We start from the raw sequence: 22,500 nt of genomic DNA on the forward strand, positions 1-22,500 counted from the left end.
CTTACACAAATACACAATACACAAAATAACTTAACAACATTACAGGGACCAAAGTGTTTAAAAAGTACTTTAATTACAACTTAACAATGAGTTTTCCCAGATTGGAATCATTCAAAACGTTTCCAAAAAACAGACAAAACTGCCCGTTTTGAAACAGGAACATTTTAACGATGTTATTAAACAGGCATTGTAATGTATAAGCTTAACTTACTGAACATGCAATGGATGCTATCACATGATAAACTTTTATGAGGGACTCTAACCAAAAGAAATAACAATTCTGTCAGCATTTCCTCACCCTCATGTTGTTTCAAACATGTATGACTTTCTATCTTCAGTGGAACACAAAAGGAGATGTTTAGCAGAATCTTAGGGCCAACCTCAGCTTCAGCGGGAATAGAGTTACAGTACACTTGTGTCTACACAAGGGGAAGGGGGAGGGGAAGTCGTGGCCTGGTGGTTAGAGAATCGGACTCCCAATCGAAGGGTTGTGGGTTCGAGTCCCGGGCCGGCAGGAATTGTGGGTGGGGGGAGTGCATGTACAGTTCTCTCACTGCCCTCAATACCACGACTGAGGTGCCCTTGAGCAAGGCACCGAACCCCCAACTGCTCCCCGGGCGCCGCAGCATAAATGGCTGCCCACTGCTCCGGGTGTGTGTTCACAGTGTGTGTGTGTGTTCACTGCTCTGTGTGTGTGCACTTCGGATGGGTTAAATGCAGAGCACAAATTCTGAGTATGGGTCACCATACTTGGCCGAATGTCACTTCACTTCTTCTTCTTCACTTCTATCTCTATTCGCTCAGAAGGTGTTTATACAGTACACTCGTGTCTATCTCTATTCGCTAAGAAGGTGTTTATACAGTACACTCGTGTCTATCTCTATTCGCTAAGAAGGTGTTGATACAGTACACTCGTGTCTATCTCTATTCGCTAAGAAGGTGTTGATACAGTACACTCGTGTCTATCTCTATTCGCTCAGAAGGTGTTGATACAGTACACTCGTGTCTATCTCTATTCGCTCAGAAGGTGTTGATACAGTACACTCGTGTCTATCTCTATTCGCTAAGAAGGTGTTGATACAGTACACTCGTGTCTATCTCTATTCGCTCAGAAGGTGTTGATACAGTACACTCGTGTCTATCTCTATTCGCTAAGAAGGTGTTTATACAGTACACTCGTGTCTATCTCTATTCGCTCAGAAGGTGTTGATACAGTACACTCGTGTCTATCTCTATTCGCTCAGAAGGTGTTGATACAGTACACTCGTGTCTATCTCTATTCGCTCAGAAGGTGTTGATACAGTACACTCGTGTCTATCTCTATTCGCTCAGAAGGTGTTGATACAGTACACTCGTGTCTATCTCTATTCGCTAAGAAGGTGTTTATACAGTACACTCGTGTCTATCTCTATTCGCTCAGAAGGTGTTGATACAGTACACTCGTGTCTATCTCTATTCGCTCAGAAGGTGTTTATACAGTACACTCGTGTCTATCTCTATTCACTCAGAAGGTGTTGATACAGTACACTCGTGTCTATCTCTATTCGCTCAGAAGGTGTTGATACAGTACACTCGTGTCTATCTCTATTCGCTCAGAAGGTGTTGATACAGTACACTCGTGTCTATCTCTATTCACTAAGAAGGTGTTGATACAGTACACTCGTGTCTATCTCTATTCGCTCAGAAGGTGTTGATACAGTACACTCGTGTCTATCTCTATTCGCTCAGAAGGTGTTTATACAGTACACTCGTGTCTATCTCTATTCGCTCAGAAGGTGTTTATACAGTACACTCGTGTCTATCTCTATTCGCTCAGAAGGTGTTGATACAGTACACTCGTGTCTATCTCTATTCGCTCAGAAGGTGTTGATACAGTACACTCGTGTCTATCTCTATTCGCTCAGAAGGTGTTGATACAGTACACTCGTGTCTATCTCTATTCGCTCAGAAGGTGTTGATACAGTACACTCGTGTCTATCTCTATTCGCTCAGAAGGTGTTGATACAGTACACTCGTGTCTATCTCTATTCGCTCAGAAGGTGTTGATACAGTACACTCGTGTCTATCTCTATTCGCTCAGAAGGTGTTGATACAGTACACTCGTGTCTATCTCTATTCGCTCAGAAGGTGTTTATACAGTACACTCGTGTCTATCTCTATTCGCTCAGAAGGTGTTGATACAGTACACTCGTGTCTATCTCTATTCGCTCAGAAGGTGTTTATACAGTACACTCGTGTCTATCTCTATTCGCTCAGAAGGTGTTTATACAGTACACTCGTGTCTATCTCTATTCGCTCAGAAGGTGTTGATACAGTACACTCGTGTCTATCTCTATTCGCTCAGAAGGTGTTTATACAGTACACTCGTGTCTATCTCTATTTCACTAAGAAGGTGTTGATACAGTACACTCGTGTCTATCTCTATTCACTCAGAAGGTGTTGATACAGTACACTCGTGTCTATCTCTATTCACTCAGAAGGTGTTGATACAGTACACTCGTGTCTATCTCTATTTCACTAAGAAGGTGTTGATACAGTACACTCGTGTCTATCTCTATTCACTCAGAAGGTGTTGATACAGTACACTCGTGTCTATCTCTATTCGCTAAGAAGGTGTTGATACAGTACACTCGTGTCTATCTCTATTTCACTAAGAAGGTGTTGATACAGTACACTCGTGTCTATCTCTATTCGCTCAGAAGGTGTTGATACAGTACACTCGTGTCCATCTCTATTCGCTCAGAAGGTGTTGATACAGTACACTCGTGTCTATCTCTATTCGCTCAGAAGGTGTTGATACAGTACACTCGTGTCTATCTCTATTCGCTCAGAAGGTGTTGATACAGTACACTCGTGTCTATCTCTATTCGCTCAGAAGGTGTTTATACAGTACACTCGTGTCTATCTCTATTCGCTCAGAAGGTGTTTATACAGTACACTCGTGTCTATCTCTATTTCACTAAGAAGGTGTTGATACAGTACACTCGTGTCTATCTCTATTCGCTCAGAAGGTGTTGATACAGTACACTCGTGTCCATCTCTATTCGCTCAGAAGGTGTTGATACAGTACACTCGTGTCTATCTCTATTCGCTCAGAAGGTGTTGATACAGTACACTCGTGTCTATCTCTATTCACTCAGAAGGTGTTGATACAGTACACTCGTGTCTATCTCTATTCGCTCAGAAGGTGTTGATACAGTACACTCGTGTCTATCTCTATTCGCTCAGAAGGTGTTGATACAGTACACTCGTGTCTATCTCTATTCGCTCAGAAGGTGTTTATACAGTACACTCGTGTCTATCTCTATTCGCTCATAAGGTGTTTATACAGTACACTCGTGTCTATCTCTATTCGCTCAGAAGGTGTTTATACAGTACACTCGTGTCTATCTCTATTCGCTCAGAAGGTGTTGATACAGTACACTCGTGTCTATCTCTATTTTACTAAGAAGGTGTTGATACAGTACACTCGTGTCTATCTCTATTCGCTCAGAAGGTGTTGATACAGTACACTCGTGTCTATCTCTATTCACTAAGAAGGTGTTGATACAGTACACTCGTGTCTATCTCTATTCGCTCAGAAGGTGTTTATACAGTACACTCGTGTCTATCTCTATTTCACTAAGAAGGTGTTGATACAGTACACTCGTGTCTATCTCTATTCGCTCAGAAGGTGTTGATACAGTACACTCGTGTCTATCTCTATTCGCTCAGAAGATGTTGATACAGTACACTCGTGTCTATCTCTATTCGCTCAGAAGGTGTTGATACAGTACACTCGTGTCTATCTCTATTCGCTCAGAAGGTGTTTATACAGTACACTCGTGTCTATCTCTATTCGCTCAGAAGGTGTTGATACAGTACACTCGTGTCTATCTCTATTCGCTAAGAAGGTGTTGATACAGTACACTCGTGTCTATCTCTATTCGCTCAGAAGGTGTTGATACAGTACACTCGTGTCTATCACTCGTGTCTATCTCTATTCGCTCAGAAGGTGTTGATACAGTACACTCGTGTCTATCTCTATTCACTCAGGTGTTGATACAGTACACTCGTGTCTATCTCTATTCACTAAGAAGGTGTTGATACAGTACACTCGTGTCTATCTCTATTCGCTCAGAAGGTGTAGATACAGTACACTCGTGTCTATCTCTATTCACTAAGAAGGTGTTGATACTGTACACTCGTGTCTATCTCTATTCGCTCAGAAGGTGTTTATACAGTACACTCGTGTCTATCTCTATTCGCTCAGAAGGTGTTGATACAGTACACTCGTGTCTATCTCTATTCGCTCAGAAGGTGTTTATACAGTACACTCGTGTCTATCTCTATTCGCTCAGAAGGTGTTTATACAGTACACTCGTGTCTATCTCTATTCGCTCAGAAGGTGTTTATACAGTACACTCGTGTCTATCTCTATTCGCTCAGAAGGTGTTGGTACAGTACACTCGTGTCTATCTCTATTCACTCAGAAGGTGTTTATACAGTACACTCGTGTCTATCTCTATTCACTAAGAAGGTGTTGATACAGTACACTCGTGTCTATCTCTATTCGCTCGGAAAGGGGTTTATACAGTACACTCATGTCTATCTCTATTCACTAAGAAGGTGTTGATACAGTACACTCGTGTCTATCTCTATTCGCTCAGAAGGTGTTGATACAGTACACTCGTGTCTATCTCTATTCGCTCAGAAGGTGTTTATACAGTACACTCGTGTCTATCTCTATTCGCTCAGAAGGTGTTGATACAGTACACTCGTGTCTATCTCTATTTCACTAAGAAGGTGTTGATACAGTACACTCGTGTCTATCTCTATTCGCTCAGAAGGTGTTGATACAGTACACTCGTGTCTATCTCTATTTCACTAAGAAGGTGTTTATACAGTACACTCGTGTCTATCTCTATTCGCTCAGAAGGTGTTTATACAGTACACTCGTGTCTATCTCTATTCGCTCAGAAGGTGTTTATACAGTACACTCGTGTCTATCTCTATTCGCTCAGAAGGTGTTGATACAGTACACTCGTGTCTATCTCTATTCGCTCAGAAGGTGTTTATACAGTACACTCGTGTCTATCTCTATTTCACTAAGAAGGTGTTGATACAGTACACTCGTGTCTATCTCTATTCACTCAGAAGGTGTTGATACAGTACACTCGTGTCTATCTCTATTCACTCAGAAGGTGTTGATACAGTACACTCGTGTCTATCTCTATTTCACTAAGAAGGTGTTGATACAGTACACTCGTGTCTATCTCTATTCACTCAGAAGGTGTTGATACAGTACACTCGTGTCTATCTCTATTCGCTAAGAAGGTGTTGATACAGTACACTCGTGTCTATCTCTATTTCACTAAGAAGGTGTTGATACAGTACACTCGTGTCTATCTCTATTCGCTCAGAAGGTGTTGATACAGTACACTCGTGTCCATCTCTATTCGCTCAGAAGGTGTTGATACAGTACACTCGTGTCTATCTCTATTCGCTCAGAAGGTGTTGATACAGTACACTCGTGTCTATCTCTATTCGCTCAGAAGGTGTTGATACAGTACACTCGTGTCTATCTCTATTCGCTCAGAAGGTGTTTATACAGTACACTCGTGTCTATCTCTATTCGCTCAGAAGGTGTTTATACAGTACACTCGTGTCTATCTCTATTTCACTAAGAAGGTGTTGATACAGTACACTCGTGTCTATCTCTATTCACTCAGAAGGTGTTGATACAGTACACTCGTGTCTATCTCTATTCGCTCAGAAGGTGTTGATACAGTACACTCGTGTCTATCTCTATTCGCTCAGAAGGTGTTGATACAGTACACTCGTGTCTATCTCTATTCGCTCAGAAGGTGTTTATACAGTACACTCGTGTCTATCTCTATTCGCTCATAAGGTGTTTATACAGTACACTCGTGTCTATCTCTATTCGCTCAGAAGGTGTTTATACAGTACACTCGTGTCTATCTCTATTCGCTCAGAAGGTGTTGATACAGTACACTCGTGTCTATCTCTATTTTACTAAGAAGGTGTTGATACAGTACACTCGTGTCTATCTCTATTCGCTCAGAAGGTGTTGATACAGTACACTCGTGTCTATCTCTATTCACTAAGAAGGTGTTGATACAGTACACTCGTGTCTATCTCTATTCGCTCAGAAGGTGTTTATACAGTACACTCGTGTCTATCTCTATTTCACTAAGAAGGTGTTGATACAGTACACTCGTGTCTATCTCTATTCGCTCAGAAGGTGTTGATACAGTACACTCGTGTCTATCTCTATTCGCTCAGAAGATGTTGATACAGTACACTCGTGTCTATCTCTATTCGCTCAGAAGGTGTTGATACAGTACACTCGTGTCTATCTCTATTCGCACAGAAGGTGTTTATACAGTACACTCGTGTCTATCTCTATTCGCTCAGAAGGTGTTGATACAGTACACTCGTGTCTATCTCTATTCGCTAAGAAGGTGTTGATACAGTACACTCGTGTCTATCTCTATTCGCTCAGAAGGTGTTGATACAGTACACTCGTGTCTATCACTCGTGTCTATCTCTATTCGCTCAGAAGGTGTTGATACAGTACACTCGTGTCTATCTCTATTCACTCAGGTGTTGATACAGTACACTCGTGTCTATCTCTATTCACTAAGAAGGTGTTGATACAGTACACTCGTGTCTATCTCTATTCGCTCAGAAGGTGTAGATACAGTACACTCGTGTCTATCTCTATTCACTAAGAAGGTGTTGATACTGTACACTCGTGTCTATCTCTATTCGCTCAGAAGGTGTTTATACAGTACACTCGTGTCTATCTCTATTCGCTCAGAAGGTGTTGATACAGTACACTCGTGTCTATCTCTATTCGCTCAGAAGGTGTTTATACAGTACACTCGTGTCTATCTCTATTCGCTCAGAAGGTGTTTATACAGTACACTCGTGTCTATCTCTATTCGCTCAGAAGGTGTTTATACAGTACACTCGTGTCTATCTCTATTCGCTCAGAAGGTGTTGGTACAGTACACTCGTGTCTATCTCTATTCACTCAGAAGGTGTTTATACAGTACACTCGTGTCTATCTCTATTCACTAAGAAGGTGTTGATACAGTACACTCGTGTCTATCTCTATTCGCTCGGAAAGGGGTTTATACAGTACACTCATGTCTATCTCTATTCACTAAGAAGGTGTTGATACAGTACACTCGTGTCTATCTCTATTCGCTCAGAAGGTGTTGATACAGTACACTCGTGTCTATCTCTATTCGCTCAGAAGGTGTTTATACAGTACACTCGTGTCTATCTCTATTCGCTCAGAAGGTGTTGATACAGTACACTCGTGTCTATCTCTATTTCACTAAGAAGGTGTTGATACAGTACACTCGTGTCTATCTCTATTCGCTCAGAAGGTGTTGATACAGTACACTGGTGTCTATCTCTATTTCACTAAGAAGGTGTTTATACAGTACACTCGTGTCTATCTCTATTCGCTCAGAAGGTGTTGATACAGTACACTCGTGTCTATCTCTATTCGCTCAGAAGGTGTTGATACAGTACACTCGTGTCTATCTCTATTCGCTCAGAAGGTGTTGATACAGTACACTCGTGTCTATCTCTATTCGCTCAGAAGGTGTTGATACAGTACACTCGTGTCTATCTCTATTCACTCAGAAGGTGTTGATACAGTACACTCGTGTCTATCTCTATTCGCTCAGAAGGTGTTGATACAGTACACTCGTGTCTATCTCTATTCGCTCAGAAGGTGTTGATACAGTACACTCGTGTCTATCTCTATTCGCTCAGAAGGTGTTGATACAGTACACTCGTGTCCATCTCTATTCACTAAGAAGGTGTTGATACAGTACACTCGTGTCTATCTCTATTCGCTCAGAAGGTGTTGATACAGTACACTCGTGTCTATCTCTATTCGCTCAGAAGGTGTTGATACAGTACACTCGTGTCTATCTCTATTCGCTCAGAAGGTGTTGATACAGTACACTCGTGTCTATCTCTATTCGCTCAGAAGGTGTTGATACAGTACACTCGTGTCCATCTCTATTCACTCAGAAGGTGTTGATACAGTACACTCGTGTCTATCTCTATTCGCTCAGAAGGTGTTTATGCAGTACACTCGTGTCTATCTCTATTCGCTCAGAAGGTGTTTATGCAGTACACTCGTGTCTATCTCTATTCGCTCAGAAGGTGTTTATACAGTACACTCGTGTCTATCTCTATTCGCTCAGAAGGTGTTGATACAGTACACTCGTGTCTATCTCTATTCGCTCAGAAGGTGTTGATACAGTACACTCGTGTCCATCTCTATTCACTAAGAAGGTGTTGATACAGTACACTCGTGTCTATCTCTATTCACTCAGAAGGTGTTGATACAGTACACTCGTGTCTATCTCTATTCGCTCAGAAGGTGTTGATACAGTACACTCGTGTCTATCTCTATTCGCTCAGAAGGTGTTGATACAGTACACTCGTGTCTATCTCTATTCGCTCAGAAGGTGTTGATACAGTACACTCGTGTCTATCTCTATTCACTCAGAAGGTGTTGATACAGTACACTCGTGTCTATCTCTATTCGCTCAGAAGGTGTTGATACAGTACACTCGTGTCCATCTCTATTCACTCAGAAGGTGTTGATACAGTACACTCGTGTCTATCTCTATTCGCTCAGAAGGTGTTTATGCAGTACACTCGTGTCTATCTCTATTCGCTCAGAAGGTGTTTATGCAGTACACTCGTGTCTATCTCTATTCGCTCAGAAGGTGTTTATACAGTACACTCGTGTCTATCTCTATTCGCTCAGAAGGTGTTGATACAGTACACTCGTGTCTATCTCTATTCGCTCAGAAGGTGTTTATACAGTACACTCGTGTCTATCTCTATTCGCTCAGAAGGTGTTGGTACAGTACACTCGTGTCTATCTCTATTCACTCAGAAGGTGTTTATACAGTACACTCGTGTCTATCTCTATTCACTAAGAAGGTGTTGATACAGTACACTCGTGTCTATCTCTATTCGCTCGGAAAGGGGTTTATACAGTACACTCATGTCTATCTCTATTCACTAAGAAGGTGTTGATACAGTACACTCGTGTCTATCTCTATTCGCTCAGAAGGTGTTGATACAGTACACTCGTGTCTATCTCTATTCGCTCAGAAGGTGTTTATACAGTACACTCGTGTCTATCTCTATTCGCTCAGAAGGTGTTGATACAGTACACTCGTGTCTATCTCTATTTCACTAAGAAGGTGTTGATACAGTACACTCGTGTCTATCTCTATTCGCTCAGAAGGTGTTGATACAGTACACTCGTGTCTATCTCTATTTCACTAAGAAGGTGTTTATACAGTACACTCGTGTCTATCTCTATTCGCTCAGAAGGTGTTGATACAGTACACTCGTGTCTATCTCTATTCGCTCAGAAGGTGTTGATACAGTACACTCGTGTCTATCTCTATTCGCTCAGAAGGTGTTGATACAGTACACTCGTGTCTATCTCTATTCGCTCAGAAGGTGTTGATACAGTACACTCGTGTCTATCTCTATTCACTCAGAAGGTGTTGATACAGTACACTCGTGTCTATCTCTATTCGCTCAGAAGGTGTTGATACAGTACACTCGTGTCTATCTCTATTCGCTCAGAAGGTGTTGATACAGTACACTCGTGTCTATCTCTATTCGCTCAGAAGGTGTTGATACAGTACACTCGTGTCCATCTCTATTCACTAAGAAGGTGTTGATACAGTACACTCGTGTCTATCTCTATTCGCTCAGAAGGTGTTGATACAGTACACTCGTGTCTATCTCTATTCGCTCAGAAGGTGTTGATACAGTACACTCGTGTCTATCTCTATTCGCTCAGAAGGTGTTGATACAGTACACTCGTGTCTATCTCTATTCGCTCAGAAGGTGTTGATACAGTACACTCGTGTCCATCTCTATTCACTCAGAAGGTGTTGATACAGTACACTCGTGTCTATCTCTATTCGCTCAGAAGGTGTTTATGCAGTACACTCGTGTCTATCTCTATTCGCTCAGAAGGTGTTTATGCAGTACACTCGTGTCTATCTCTATTCGCTCAGAAGGTGTTTATACAGTACACTCGTGTCTATCTCTATTCGCTCAGAAGGTGTTGATACAGTACACTCGTGTCTATCTCTATTCGCTCAGAAGGTGTTGATACAGTACACTCGTGTCCATCTCTATTCACTAAGAAGGTGTTGATACAGTACACTCGTGTCTATCTCTATTCGCTCAGAAGGTGTTGATACAGTACACTCGTGTCTATCTCTATTCGCTCAGAAGGTGTTGATACAGTACACTCGTGTCCATCTCTATTCACTCAGAAGGTGTTGATACAGTACACTCGTGTCTATCTCTATTCGCTCAGAAGGTGTTTATGCAGTACACTCGTGTCTATCTCTATTCGCTCAGAAGGTGTTTATGCAGTACACTCGTGTCTATCTCTATTCGCTCAGAAGGTGTTTATACAGTACACTCGTGTCTATCTCTATTCGCTCAGAAGGTGTTGATACAGTACACTCGTGTCTATCTCTATTCGCTCAGAAGGTGTTGATACAGTACACTCGTGTCCATCTCTATTCACTAAGAAGGTGTTGATACAGTACACTCGTGTCTATCTCTATTCACTCAGAAGGTGTTGATACAGTACACTCGTGTCTATCTCTATTCGCTCAGAAGGTGTTGATACAGTACACTCGTGTCTATCTCTATTCGCTCAGAAGGTGTTGATACAGTACACTCGTGTCTATCTCTATTCGCTCAGAAGGTGTTGATACAGTACACTCGTGTCTATCTCTATTCACTCAGAAGGTGTTGATACAGTACACTCGTGTCTATCTCTATTCGCTCAGAAGGTGTTGATACAGTACACTCGTGTCCATCTCTATTCACTCAGAAGGTGTTGATACAGTACACTCGTGTCTATCTCTATTCGCTCAGAAGGTGTTTATGCAGTACACTCGTGTCTATCTCTATTCGCTCAGAAGGTGTTTATGCAGTACACTCGTGTCTATCTCTATTCGCTCAGAAGGTGTTTATACAGTACACTCGTGTCTATCTCTATTCGCTCAGAAGGTGTTGATACAGTACACTCGTGTCTATCTCTATTCGCTCAGAAGGTGTTTATACAGTACACTCGTGTCTATCTCTATTCGCTCAGAAGGTGTTGGTACAGTACACTCGTGTCTATCTCTATTCACTCAGAAGGTGTTTATACAGTACACTCGTGTCTATCTCTATTCACTAAGAAGGTGTTGATACAGTACACTCGTGTCTATCTCTATTCGCTCGGAAAGGGGTTTATACAGTACACTCATGTCTATCTCTATTCACTAAGAAGGTGTTGATACAGTACACTCGTGTCTATCTCTATTCGCTCAGAAGGTGTTGATACAGTACACTCGTGTCTATCTCTATTCGCTCAGAAGGTGTTTATACAGTACACTCGTGTCTATCTCTATTCGCTCAGAAGGTGTTGATACAGTACACTCGTGTCTATCTCTATTTCACTAAGAAGGTGTTGATACAGTACACTCGTGTCTATCTCTATTCGCTCAGAAGGTGTTGATACAGTACACTCGTGTCTATCTCTATTTCACTAAGAAGGTGTTTATACAGTACACTCGTGTCTATCTCTATTCGCTCAGAAGGTGTTGATACAGTACACTCGTGTCTATCTCTATTCGCTCAGAAGGTGTTGATACAGTACACTCGTGTCTATCTCTATTCGCTCAGAAGGTGTTGATACAGTACACTCGTGTCTATCTCTATTCGCTCAGAAGGTGTTGATACAGTACACTCGTGTCTATCTCTATTCACTCAGAAGGTGTTGATACAGTACACTCGTGTCTATCTCTATTCGCTCAGAAGGTGTTGATACAGTACACTCGTGTCTATCTCTATTCGCTCAGAAGGTGTTGATACAGTACACTCGTGTCTATCTCTATTCGCTCAGAAGGTGTTGATACAGTACACTCGTGTCCATCTCTATTCACTAAGAAGGTGTTGATACAGTACACTCGTGTCTATCTCTATTCGCTCAGAAGGTGTTGATACAGTACACTCGTGTCTATCTCTATTCGCTCAGAAGGTGTTGATACAGTACACTCGTGTCTATCTCTATTCGCTCAGAAGGTGTTGATACAGTACACTCGTGTCTATCTCTATTCGCTCAGAAGGTGTTGATACAGTACACTCGTGTCCATCTCTATTCACTCAGAAGGTGTTGATACAGTACACTCGTGTCTATCTCTATTCGCTCAGAAGGTGTTTATGCAGTACACTCGTGTCTATCTCTATTCGCTCAGAAGGTGTTTATGCAGTACACTCGTGTCTATCTCTATTCGCTCAGAAGGTGTTTATACAGTACACTCGTGTCTATCTCTATTCGCTCAGAAGGTGTTGATACAGTACACTCGTGTCTATCTCTATTCGCTCAGAAGGTGTTGATACAGTACACTCGTGTCCATCTCTATTCACTAAGAAGGTGTTGATACAGTACACTCGTGTCTATCTCTATTCACTCAGAAGGTGTTGATACAGTACACTCGTGTCTATCTCTATTCGCTCAGAAGGTGTTGATACAGTACACTCGTGTCTATCTCTATTCGCTCAGAAGGTGTTGATACAGTACACTCGTGTCTATCTCTATTCGCTCAGAAGGTGTTGATACAGTACACTCGTGTCTATCTCTATTCACTCAGAAGGTGTTGATACAGTACACTCGTGTCTATCTCTATTCGCTCAGAAGGTGTTGATACAGTACACTCGTGTCCATCTCTATTCACTCAGAAGGTGTTGATACAGTACACTCGTGTCTATCTCTATTCGCTCAGAAGGTGTTTATGCAGTACACTCGTGTCTATCTCTATTCGCTCAGAAGGTGTTTATGCAGTACACTCGTGTCTATCTCTATTCGCTCAGAAGGTGTTTATACAGTACACTCGTGTCTATCTCTATTCGCTCAGAAGGTGTTTATACAGTACACTCGTGTCTATCACTCGTGTCTATCTCTATTCGCTCAGAAGGTGTTGATACAGTACACTCGTGTCTATCTCTATTCGCTCAGAAGGTGTTTATACAGTACACTCGTGTCTATCTCTATTCGCTCAGAAGGTGTTTATACAGTACACTCGTGTCTATCACTCGTGTCTATCTCTATTCGCTCAGAAGGTGTTTATACAGTACACTCGTGTCTATCACTCGTGTCTATCTCTATTCGCTCAGAAGGTGTTGATATGACAGGTCATTAAATTACGTACATTTGGTAACAGCTAAGTATATCACAGCCCATGAAGACATCAGACTTCAGAGCATTCACTGTTGCACTGAAATAACAGTTCATCCGAAACATGTGAATACCTCCTTAACTCCTTCAGCGGGGCACAAACGCTCTGCTCCTCATTCAGCACATGCTCTTTGACAGGTGACATCTGAAAACAATGAAAAAAAGCCAGGCTCATGTAGAGATGATTTCTTACAACTAGAGCTGCAACTAACGATTATTTTTTCTGTTAGTCGACTACTCCAACGATTATTTTTATTACAATAAATAATTTATCTAATGTTATTTTTTTGATTAGCTAATGAATCCTTTTGATAACTTTACAAAAACTTATAAGTACAACTTCTAATATAATATTTCAACCTTTATTCATTTTCAACCAATGTGGTTGAAGTTTTTACAGTATACAAAAATAAAGAGGCAAAGAAACTTATTTTACTATGGTAAATATGAGTTTACATTTGCGCTTCTAATTAAACCACAGTAGCCACAAATTTACAGTTGTCCGAGACGTCATGAAATGTTCTTTAGCATCACAAACCATAAAATGTAGTCAGTGTTCTGCTATGGTTTAGCATGGTTTCCAGAGATCTGGAGCTGATTCTGGGTAGCTCGGTGGTCTGTGACTGTTGTCTCGCGGCGCGCTGTCTTTTAAGGGGCCGTTCACATATCGCGTCTTTTGCGCGCTCAAGTTTGTTATTTCCAATGTAGGCGCGCAGTATGCGACCGCGTCGCTTGTTCGAAACCCGCACCAACACAGACTTACTTTATTTTATCCTTACTTCAGCCGCTACAGGTGATCCTACCAATAACTTGTAATCTTTACAAGAATATCAGAATCATGCAATGAGCAAGTCTCGTTTATTAGACACTTAATAATATCACATCAGTTTGTACTTTTAGAATCGCCGAATCTGCTGCGGTCGTTCCATCACATCTGCAGCAGAGACCTGAATCAGGAAGTTGGTCGTCGACGTATTTTTGTAGTCGACGTAATCGATGACGCCGACGCGTCGTTGCAGCACTACTTACAACATCAATCTAACATTTCATAAAATATGCAATGCACATTTATTACCTACTCAACACAGTCCGGATCATCCAATAGTAACCGGTCCTTCTTCAGAGTCACCTGAAATTAAGGAAACGGAAATAAATATTTTTAAATAAACATTCTACTGCAGACAAAGGATTCAGGCACTGTACAAATTGATAATGCACATATACTGGAGTCCATAAACACTGACAAATCACTGACACATGAAATCAAAAAATATATTTTAAATTAAATCAATCAATTAATCAATCAATCAATCAATCAGTCGTAGTACCTTCTATACGTCTGTGTCTTCTGACTGGGACAGAGTGTTGACTTCAACAGTGGACGGTTCAAGCACACTATAGAAAAGTCTAGAAAAGAACATCAAATTAGACATCTGTGACAATAAATGAGTGCATAAAATACTGATTTAAAACATTAAATTATTTTATAATCTTGCTTCTATTTTATCAATGTAATTTACAAGCAAGATTACAATATTTCAAATCAATATTTAAATTTTCAAGTGTTACCCAAGTTAATGTTCATGACTTTGTAAGTATTACATTACATGCATGTATATTGCAGTCTGTCAGGTTGTGTGCACGTTAACACCTCTGTTACGAGGACCCTGTTCTATGAGGACCATCATAAGAACATGGTCTTGACTTGACTGAAGAGTCTCAGTGTGTTAGATTGAAAAAAGTCTGGTCTATTTGTATCCTTGTTATTACCGGGACATTGGTTACTAGACAAATGTGGACAGCTCATTTCAAGCATTTCTGTGTATGAGAAAAACTGGTGATTTGAGACACAGTGTCTGTGTTAGTTATACAGCATGAAACCAAGACTCACTTTTAACACCCACAATAATGCAGCAAACAAATGTCTCTTAGAAACACATGTGGACAACGTAATCTGTTCTACTCTTTTAAGGACTAACACAATTATTTCAAGAACTTCTTGGATACCTTTATAGCTGCTGTGCCTTGTTCAGAGTTCTTTAGGCTCTTTAGACACTGATTCTACTCAGTTATCATTTGAAAATACTGAATGTTTTGAATAAATAATATGCAATCTTGGAGAATGTTATTTAAATAAAAAGCCAAAATAATAATAATAATAATAATAATAATAATAATAATGATGATGACACAAATATGATAAAACTGCAGAAGTATACTGCCTGAAAGTCAATTTTAAACAAGGGGAGCGACTTTTTACCAACTTGTATTACAATATACTTAATCTAAAGATAACAATTAGACGTTTTCAATAATGAGATTTTCCCACAATGAGATGTGAATGATCCATATTTAGCCTAATATTCACATCCACACAGCCCAATGTCATGGTGAGAACTAGGGTCTTCAAATACCAGGCTTTTGTCAAACAAACGACACACTGAAGGCGTTTCTCAATGTCAAGGATACTTCCTGTGGCAGGACTGGTCCTTCCAAGTCACTTCCTTCAGAGGCTAGGTGAGGCTCCTCTTTAGCATTCGGAGAACACGTAAATGGAACAGGTTAGCAAGTGCACGTCATCGCGTCATTACGTCAGTGAAAAGGTCCGTTTGAATAACGCTGTGGTGTAATGGTATAATATTAACGTTAAATTACTTTGAACAACTTAACTAGTTATTTATAAAAGAAATGCCGGTTACGCAATCAAGCTAACAATTGTTAAATGACAGGTCCGGTTCAGTTAGCCATCAATAACATAATTTGTATTTGTATAATTTACAATATCAATATGGAAGTAATTTGTACTGGCAAACTTTACTTATATTTACTACAGTTATAACAAATGTTTGGTAACGTAAATAAAAACTGTTAACGCTCAGACTCTGCTAACAATCGACATTTTTGAACAAGATAGCAATGCTGCGCGCATAGGATTGTGGGTGATTTGAGAGCGCGAAGGCTACACTACTCGTAACACAGGTGTAAACACACACACAATGTGACATCAAGACCATGTTAAGACTATGTTCTTATGATGGTCCTCATAAAACAGGGTCCTCGTAACACGGATGTAAACACACACACACAGAAGACTATGTTCTTATGATGGTCCTCATAAAACAGGGTCCTCGTAACACGGGTGTAAACACACACACACAGAAGACTATGTTCTTATGATGGTCCTCATAAAACAGGGTCCTTGTAAAACAGGTGTAAATATACACACAATGTGACATCAAGACCATGTTAAGACTATCTTCTTATGATGGTCCTCATAAAACAGGGTCCTCGTAACACAGGTGTAAACACACACACACACACAAGACCATGTTCTTATGATGGTCCTCATAAAACAGGGTCCTTGTAACACGGGTGTAAACACACACACACACACAAGACCATGTTCTTATGATGGTCCTCATAAAACAGGGTCCTTGTAAAACAGGTGTAAATATACACACAATGTGACATCAAGACCATGTTAAGACTATCTTCTTATGATGGTCCTCATAAAACAGGGTCCTCGTAACACAGGTGTAAACATACACACATCCTGACATACTGGAATGAACATGCATGGAATGTAATACATACAAACTCATTAACATTAACTTAATTGGTAACAACTGACATTTAATAACTTTACTATAATCCAATAAATCAGAATTGACAGTATAGAGGTGTCAGTACCGTGCATCTCCATGGCCAATCAGAATCACCATAATCGTATGGGATCTCTTCACCAGGACAGATGCTCCTTGTAGCAAATAAACATAAGTGAGGTTTTCCATCCACACGAATCGTCTTAATCCTGCTGTTTGGGTTAATATGGTCATCGTTTACAAGCCGCCCAAGAGAACCGTCACCTCGAGCTGCATCGACACTAAACAAGAGACAGACAATATCAGCACTGAAACCTTAGGACCAGCAGATATCATATTCTGTGATCCCCAATCATTTAACACTCATCACCAAGCTTTGAAAACACATGACCACTGACATGTCCACGGACACATTTAGAATCATGTCATTTAATTATCAGTAAACATGTAGATCAAACACGGGTACATACCAGAGGAGTTTTCCATTGTAGCCAAACTCAAACATGAAAACTTGAAGTGCATGGCCTCCGCTCACATTCTTCTTTGCTGATGAGGTCTCCTCAGTATTCCAGCAGGAAATCTCCTTTCTCAAAGTCAGTACAGCTGAACACACCCCTCCCTACACAACAACAGAGAGGTGAAACCATCACGAGAACCAGAGACAGCTTTAGTACACGAGACACTTTAAAACAACAGAGAGGTGAAACCATCACGAGAACCACACGTCATCAACCAGAGACAGATTTAGTACACGAGACACTTTAAAGGCATAGGAAGAAAATCCTGTCATCATTTACAAACCATCAAATGGTTAGTAATGTCTTATTTTGCTCAACAAAAGATATAAAGAACTAAGACAACTTAATGGTGACTATATGATGACTAAATAAATTAGCTCACCTTTAAGATCAGTGATGAACCTGCCCTTGAGCTCATTCTGCTCTTTCTCCTTCGCCTCGCACCTTCAGCCATCCTCTCATGTGTCTGCTTTAATAACAATAAGAACTGTTGGCCTCCATCTGACAATATTAAGTTTGTTTGTTTTCAACTTAACATGCAAATTAATAATGACAGTTCTAATGAACAGAATATATGTTAAATATGATGTATTCTGAGCATATGCTGAATATACTATTTTGACTGGTTATATTAGTAAAAGTGCTTTGACACAATCTGTATTCTACAAAGCACTATTCAAATAAAGGTGACTTTACTTAATATATACAGTAAGTATTAGGAAGTGAAAAGAGCACATCTCTGTGTTTATTAATGAAAGCAAGCTGAACAGTAATAATATTAAACAGAACTGCCCCTCCCCTTCACAGACTGTAGCCATGACAACAGATTATTATGATAGCTAGACTGTTCTGTTACATTTACAGTTGTGAAGTTAAACTGACAAGCATTGTTGATTCTCATCTGATGTTACTCTTAATAGAGGACACTTATTGTAAACACGCTAGTGCTATTAGCATCACGCGCTAGCTGCTTTCTAAAGAGCACTGAAGACACTCACGAACAAGCCAAACTGAGCCACAAACTCTCAGAGAAACGATTTAACAGCAGTATTACTAACCTTTAATATAATAGTTGTCTCCAACAGCTTCACACCACAGATGTCTTCGCTTCAGGTGCACAGATTGCGTCCGTTCCAAACAGGAAGTTACAAACCGTCACACTTGCCTCGCTGATTAAAGCACGAGTATACGGGATTTATAATAATAATAATAATAATATATTTAAATAACCATCTATGAAACGTTACATTAATAGCGTTACATTAATATACTGATTTTAAACTGAGTAATTACAGCTTTGAAGTCACATTCATACTTTATATGATGATATTTAGGGAATATGTTTAATTGCATGATAATTATGCATTTATATAATCATATACAATCGATAAATTATTGCAAAAAAATGTTTAAATAATTACCAAACTGCATTAACTTACTTGTACGGAGCTATTAGCGGCAGAATGTAGCCCCGCCCACCGCCGCCATTTTGTTTTCGCGATTTCCCGCCCTCCGATGCCGATCTAGCCAATCAGCGGCCTACAAACTTACACAAGTGTAAAATATGCAAATTTTCGATGACGCGGATGCAGTACCGGGTCCGGGCTGCAGGGGCGCACTCCCGAGCTCAGAGGATACACAGTGTATAGTAAAATTTCAGGGTTTTGTGGTATATTAGGACATGGCGCGAAAATTTGAGAGGGAGCTTCTGGGACATAGAGAAAGGCATCTACACTGTCGGAATTATAAGGACATGGGCCCTGTCCTCATAAACCCAAATGTCCCTGTAATGCTGGTGCGTATTCAGGTCAAAAGTCCTTGTAAACCACAAAAACCAACACAGACACACTCTCACACACTCACACACTCTCACACACTCACACACTCTCACACACTCACACACACACACACACACACACACACACACACACACACACACACACACACACACACACACAGGGCAGAGGTCTGAGCTGCTGTTGATCTGAATTATTCCACACAGATGCTGATGCTCTCTGACAGTCTCCATGACGACGCTCTCCTCCAGCACCTGAGCACAGCTATTAATGATCCTCATAACCATCAGCAATAATTAAGATAAACACGGTCAGAATAAAAGAGATATTTCATCAGTTGAGCTGTATGTCACGCGACCAATAACTAACATTAAAGACACATCTGAATGAGTTGTTAAATCATTAAAATATTAATTAAATCATATAAGTGTGAAATTAAAATTATTTAAGATAAAACACTTGAAAGAAAAACATGCATTAAATTACTGAAATATTTAACAAATTGATATATAAAAAAAATATTAAATCAGTTAATTTCGAATTGAAAATTATAAATCATTTAATTACTGACTGATATTAGAGTGTGAATGTGTTGTTGAATTATTTAAATAATAAATTATAATCTTAGGGAGACTTCAAGTCAATATTTAAGCTCAAGCTTTTAGGAATCCCTGTCCTGAAATATAATAAATGTCCAGACTTTTTTTCTCTGGTTTTCTAGAATAAAAAGAGTTTAGACAGTTTGTGCTGAAAGACGGTCAGATCTGATGACATCCTGCAGCTATTCCCGAGTCAGCGCTCCTCTGGAATGATCAATCAGCGCTGAGAGTGTGTGTGTGTGTGTTTCAGTGTTCTGTTTTATCTGTGACTGGCAGGTTTTCTGGGGCTTCTCTCAGTAAATCCGCTCTGTGTTTCCGTCACCTGTCATAGATCCAGTGATCCGCTCGCTCCGCTTCAGCCGTGTGTTCCTGCTCTTAACTCTATAAGATCCGGAGTTTCTCACAGCTCTGGATTTAAACACGGACTACAAACATTCCACAGGGATTTCAGTCCATGGCGAGTAAATCACACGCTGCTATTTTGGACACACGCTGTTCCACTTCAGTCCAAAGTTGTGTGAGTGTGTGTGTGTGTGTGAGATTTTGCTGCCTGGTTGCTAGGGCATTACTATGCTGTTGCTAGGGTTCTCTGGGTGGTTTCTAGGTCGCTACTACTGTATATACCTGTTGTGTTTGTCCAGCAGGTGAAAACAGTGTCTGATCACCGGAGCAGCAGCACACTCTCCATGATCTGAAGAATCATTCACGTCTGAAGCACAAACACTGCAGGGCAACACACACACACACACACACACACACACACACACACACTAATCTGTGACCAGAAATGATCTTCTGAAACTGTGCTTAAAGGTTCAGATGATCACAGGTGTCTCAGAATCTCCTCGAACACATAACCTTTTCATAAAGGCCAGCGTGACTATCTACTGAAGACAGACATGTGCGGAATCACAGTGAATGATGACTAAAAAAAAAGATTTATGGGTGAGATTAACTTCACAGAGAGACGGACAGAGAGACGGTCAGACAGATATAACAGATGTGGAGTGTGTAGACTGATCATCAGAACTGCACTGGACTCATTTCTGCTGCAGCTGATCTTCTGTGCAGATGCAGATAAAGATTTCCCCCGGGAAATAATGTGTGTAGAAACTGCTCCATCCTGAGAACAGCTTCCTGTTAAACCAGTGTTCTGACGAACCACAACCACAGCCTAACCCTACCGACAACAAGCTCAACATCCAACACAACATGAAAATGACTCTTTATCTTATTCATGTATCATTTGCACGTTTACATAATTGGCCTGAGCACACAGAAGAGGTCTGACTGTCAATCAGAACCACAACAGAACTAAACTAGCTCTTATCAGAACTAAGCTAGCTTTGTCTTTGTTTAATTGTTTTGCACTAATTAATTGGCTGAAGTATAATTTGGGCACAAGTCTCACCTGCCCAAGACTTTGATGAGGAAGGAGACGGTCAGCGCCCCCAGCAGACCGCCGATGGCAAAGATGGACACTGTGACCGACCAGAGCAGGGTGACCGTCCTATCCCCGATGGGCTCATCATAGCGATTGATCCATGTCTTATTGTAGAAGGTCTTTATGTACTGCAGAGAGAGAGAGAGAGCGAGAGACGGATCAATGTGACCTCTGGGTACACCACACTCACATGACCTTTGACACGCTACACGTGACTCTCTGAACACACGCTACACAGCCAAACTAATGAGACTCAGACTAACAGGAGAAGAGTTACAGAGAGAGAGAGAGACAGACAGATAGACGGATAGACAGATAAACAAACAGATAGATAGATAAATAGATAGACAGACACACGGACAGACGGACACACGGAGAGACGGACAGATGGACAAACGGACAGATGGACAAACGGACAGACGGAGAGACGGACACACAGAGAGATGGACACGGAGAGACGGACAGACGGCCACACGGAGAGACAGACACACGGAGAGACAGACACACGAAGAGGCGACAAACGGACAGACGGACAGACGGACACACGGAGAGATGGACAGACAGAGAGACGGACAGACAGAGAGACGGACACACGGAGAAAGAGACAGATGGAGAGACGGAGAGACAGACACATGGAGAGAGGAGACGGAAAGACAGAGAGACAGACAGACAGACCCATGGAGAGACGGACAGATGGACAGATGGAGAGACGGACAGACGGCCACACGGAGAGACAGACACACGGAGAGACAGACACACGGAGAGACGGACAAACGGACAGATGGACAAACGGACAGACGGAGAGACGGACACACAGAGAGATGGACACGGAGAGACGGACAGACGGCCACACGGAGAGACAGACACACGGAGAGACAGACACACGAAGAGGCGACAAACGGACAGACGGACAGACGGACACACGGAGAGATGGACAGACAGAGAGACGGACAGACAGAGAGACGGACACACGGAGAGAGAGACAGATGGAGAGATGGAGAGACAGACACATGGAGAGAGGAGACGGAAAGACAGAGAGACAGACAGACAGACCCATGGAGAGACGGACAGATGGACAGATGGAGAGACGGACAGACGGCCACACGGAGAGACAGACACACGGAGAGACAGACACACGGAGAGACGGACAAACGGACAGATGGACAAACGGACAGACGGAGAGACGGACACAGAGAGATGGACACGGAGAGACGGACAGACGGCCAGAC

At 41.3% G+C, this 22,500-nt stretch overlaps 2 protein-coding genes and 1 long non-coding RNA gene across 6 annotated transcripts in view; all 3 read right to left on the reverse strand.

Moving 5' to 3' along the window:
- slc2a9l2 (solute carrier family 2 member 9, like 2) overlaps positions 1-22,500 on the reverse strand; it is a 55,210-nt gene that overhangs the window by 16,444 nt on the left and 16,266 nt on the right. For all 4 annotated transcript variants that reach the window (XM_059521202.1, XM_059521204.1, XM_059521201.1 and 1 more), the window contains exon 4: positions 21,239-21,399. In XM_059521202.1, the coding sequence (XP_059377185.1) occupies positions 21,239-21,399 (161 nt within the window). The remainder of the gene's footprint in view (positions 1-21,238; positions 21,400-22,500) is intronic.
- On the reverse strand, positions 14,388-17,856 carry LOC132113448 (histone-lysine N-methyltransferase set-1-like). The gene is made up of 5 exons (XM_059521207.1): positions 17,815-17,856; positions 17,385-17,533; positions 17,003-17,195; positions 14,641-14,719; positions 14,388-14,441 (listed from the first exon to the last, which is right to left on the reverse strand). Exons 1-4 carry the CDS (start codon positions 17,848-17,850, stop codon positions 14,708-14,710), a joined length of 390 nt encoding a protein of 129 aa, XP_059377190.1. The 5' UTR covers positions 17,851-17,856; the 3' UTR covers positions 14,388-14,441; positions 14,641-14,707.
- On the reverse strand, positions 17,857-19,267 carry LOC132113449 (uncharacterized). The gene is made up of 3 exons (XR_009425170.1): positions 18,872-19,267; positions 18,491-18,601; positions 17,857-17,898 (listed from the first exon to the last, which is right to left on the reverse strand). It is a non-coding gene; the product is annotated as an uncharacterized LOC132113449 (long non-coding RNA).

Source organism: Carassius carassius, chromosome 33 (genome assembly GCF_963082965.1).
Source record: "Carassius carassius chromosome 33, fCarCar2.1, whole genome shotgun sequence".
In the NCBI taxonomy this organism is placed as follows: domain Eukaryota; kingdom Metazoa; phylum Chordata; class Actinopteri; order Cypriniformes; family Cyprinidae; genus Carassius; species Carassius carassius.

Bases quoted from the DNA above. Each gene is read 5' to 3' on its own strand.
- LOC132113448 (XM_059521207.1), bottom strand. From the start codon at position 17,850: ATGAGCTCAAGGGCAGGTTCATCACTGATCTTAAAG. The intron at 17,534-17,814 runs GTGAGCTAATTT...GTTGTTGTGTAG, and splicing joins GTTCATCACTGATCTTAAAG to GGAGGGGTGTGTTCAGCTGT. The intron at 17,196-17,384 runs GTATGTACCCGT...TCTCTTGTTTAG, and splicing joins TACAATGGAAAACTCCTCTG to TGTCGATGCAGCTCGAGGTG.